The 2,620-nt window shown below is 55.7% G+C and overlaps 3 protein-coding genes across 3 annotated transcripts; 1 reads left to right on the top strand and 2 right to left on the bottom strand.

The window, feature by feature from the left end:
* Window positions 1-4: 4 nt before the first annotated feature.
* On the top strand, window positions 5-1,056 carry SPRG_18146 (hypothetical protein; the record flags this gene model as incomplete). The annotated part of the gene is made up of 2 exons (XM_012357583.1): window positions 5-928; window positions 979-1,056. The coding sequence occupies 2 exons, from the start codon at window positions 5-7 to the stop codon at window positions 1,054-1,056; spliced, it is 1,002 nt and encodes a 333-aa protein (XP_012212973.1).
* A 157-nt stretch (window positions 1,057-1,213) lies between these two features.
* SPRG_18145 (hypothetical protein) lies at window positions 1,214-1,570 on the bottom strand. The gene has a single exon (XM_012357582.1). The coding sequence runs from the start codon at window positions 1,558-1,560 to the stop codon at window positions 1,372-1,374; it is 189 nt and encodes a 62-aa protein (XP_012212972.1). The 5' UTR covers window positions 1,561-1,570; the 3' UTR covers window positions 1,214-1,371.
* Window positions 1,571-1,609: 39 nt separating this feature from the next.
* SPRG_18144 (hypothetical protein) lies at window positions 1,610-2,360 on the bottom strand (the record flags this gene model as incomplete). The annotated part of the gene is made up of 1 exon (XM_012357581.1): window positions 1,610-2,360. The coding sequence occupies exon 1, from the start codon at window positions 2,318-2,320 to the stop codon at window positions 1,610-1,612; it is 711 nt and encodes a 236-aa protein (XP_012212971.1). The 5' UTR covers window positions 2,321-2,360.
* Window positions 2,361-2,620: the final 260 nt, after the last annotated feature.

Here is a 2,620-nt window from a genome sequence, read left to right as displayed (position 1 = left end):
CGACATGTTTGTGCTCTTCTTCACGACAAGCGTCCTCCTCGACATCAACCACGCGATCATCTTTACGCGCGAAGTGCAAGTCTTCAACCAAGTGTGCTTCAAGTGGTCGATGGGCTTTCAGCTCTTCGCGCTGAGCACGCGCTTGCTCTGGCTCAACTGTGCGTTTCTCAAGGCACTCAAAGTGCTGTGGCACCTCGTGTCGACGGCCACGTACTGCGGGCAAAGCACCGTCATGGGCTTCTTCAACCTCCGGAGCGTCACATCTCTGTACCTGAGTGCGATCCTGCTCTTTTACATCCCGCCGTTCATCGAGTACAACAACAGCGTGCGCGCAGACATCAAGAACGTCGACGAGCCGCTCGATGGGATCGCGTTGGACTTTCTGCAGAGCTTTTACGTGCGCGGGTCGGGTGCAATCGCCGCAGGTCTTGTCTCCAACATTCTCATGGTCGCGCTGCTCGACCACACGTGCAACATGGCCTTTTGGCGCCGCCTCGGCCAAAACAGTTTGGCGCGCCAAGCGATCTACAACAGCACGTCGATTTTGATGGACGACATTGTCGGGATTGATCCTGGAGCGATCGATGCCGCCTCGCCGGTGATTCACTGCAAGGCCCGTCGGCTCTGCACGCTCCAGTGGTTCTTTCTCAGCCATTTGAGTCTCTTTGGCTTGCCGGAAAAGGAGTTGAAGAAGAAGGCGCATGCGAACCACCAGCATGCGCACCATCCTCCGGCGAGTGATACCACCGTGGGTATGAGTCAACTGCCATCCGCGCACGGCGACGGCACCGAGAGCAGCAGCTCGGGCCGGTCAGATCAACTCTACCTCGTCGCGCAAGGCTCGGACCACCACTTTCATCTTCTCGACAGCGACTACAAGGACGTGAAAAGCCTCATGTTCAACATCAAGATCCTCAAAAACACCAGTGTCCTCATCAAGTAGATAGCCTGTCCTTCGATATACACCTAGGTGTGTAGTATATCTGCGATATCTGGTCAAAGGACTTGCATGATTCACCAATACACAGCTTAGGTTCTTGGAACCTAGGCGGCTAGCCATAGCTTAGGGATCACGTCGGTTGCATATCTTTCCTTAGATATGAAAGGCACAACAAGCCACATTGTTCTCTAGATATAGTAGTATAGATCTTAGTATACGATGGCCGGTAGGCCATCCATTGCACTCCATAGGCCGCTAGTGCTCCCGACTCTCACTTCAGCATTTGCTTAGTATCCACCACGCTTGGCTTTATCGAGGATTCGCCGCCTCCTATCGTCTTGTGTCTCGTTGGGTCTTGTTAAAGTACCTCGCTCTCGCTCGCTAGTTTGCAGTACGGAGTACAGCACAAGGTGTCTTGAAATGCATGTGCACTATTGTCGTATGTCCGTCAAGGATCGGGCAACTTGATGCTGCTGGTAGCTTCGCGTTGGAAGACTGTTGCTGCGCGAATGAATAAGGATTCTACGCCCTATCGTACGCGCCTCGATGGAACCAGGGACTAGAAAGTATATGGTAGTGGCCTTCGCACAATGGAAGTAACATGGCTGCAAACACACCATTTTTCTTGTTTGAAAGTATCAATACATCGACATACCACAAGACGAACGACTAGACGACGCCATCGTCGGCGGTCCAGACCGCGATGTTGCCGCGAAGCGCTTGCATGATCATGGCGGCGCACTGATACGCCTTGTGGTCACTGAGGCTGTCGAGGTCGTCGAGGGCATCGCGAAAAACGCTCTGTGCAAATGCTACGGCCGCGTCTCGCGCGTTGCCAATCTCGTAAAGAAAGACCGCAAAATTGAGTGCAAGGCCAAGCCGCGTCGGACTCGTCGGTGCCAGCTCCACGACGGCGATTGTCCATGCGTCATTGTAGGCCATCGCACCGCGCTCCGCCCACGTAGCATTGTCGTACATGAACACTTCGGCCATGTACCGGTAGTAGTCGCCTTGGGTCTTCAAGTAGGCCACCTTGGCGTCGACCGTCGGCGCCTCGGGCACGAGGCGGTCACTGAGGAGAGACAAAAACGTCTCACACGTCGACTTGATCTCGGCGGCGATCTGCGCGCGGTACGCAGTCAGATCCGAAGCGCGCGCGGCCGACCACGTCGTCTTGGCATCTTGAATGGAGGCAGTGACGCGCCACGCGAGCCGAAGGGGTCCCACGAGGTTTTTGAACGCGATGACGAGCAGGTCAAACTCGTCGCTTTGCAGTGGCGCTGGAAACGCGAGGAGCTGCGTAGCGAGGGCCGCCATCTCGTCGTAGCGCTGGGCCTCGCCCGCGAGCTGCGCGAGGAACGCTGTTGTCGATCGATCCATGCGTGGGCGAATTGTGAAATGTGGCAGGCTGCCACAGAGCTTTGGTGAGCTTTGCCAGATGTGCCAGATCCGGCGAGACACCCTTGGCGCCACTGCACTGCAACACCAACATTTTCGTTTGTCGAATGATGGTGTTTTGACGCACAGATGGATGCGATGGTGGGCAGGGCGATCCAACAACCAACACCAGCTGCTCGCTCGTTTGGCGCTGTCGACTGTAAAATCATCATCGCCCACCCCTGTCGCTCCACCGCTACCGTGGTCGCTCCTGGCCATAAACCCCTACAACCCTCCACGAAA

The sequence above is a fragment of the Saprolegnia parasitica genome, assembly GCF_000151545.1.
Source record: "Saprolegnia parasitica CBS 223.65 unplaced genomic scaffold supercont2.1005, whole genome shotgun sequence".
In the NCBI taxonomy this organism is placed as follows: domain Eukaryota; phylum Oomycota; class Saprolegniomycetes; order Saprolegniales; family Saprolegniaceae; genus Saprolegnia; species Saprolegnia parasitica.
This window is presented reverse-complemented; position numbering and strand designations above follow the sequence as displayed.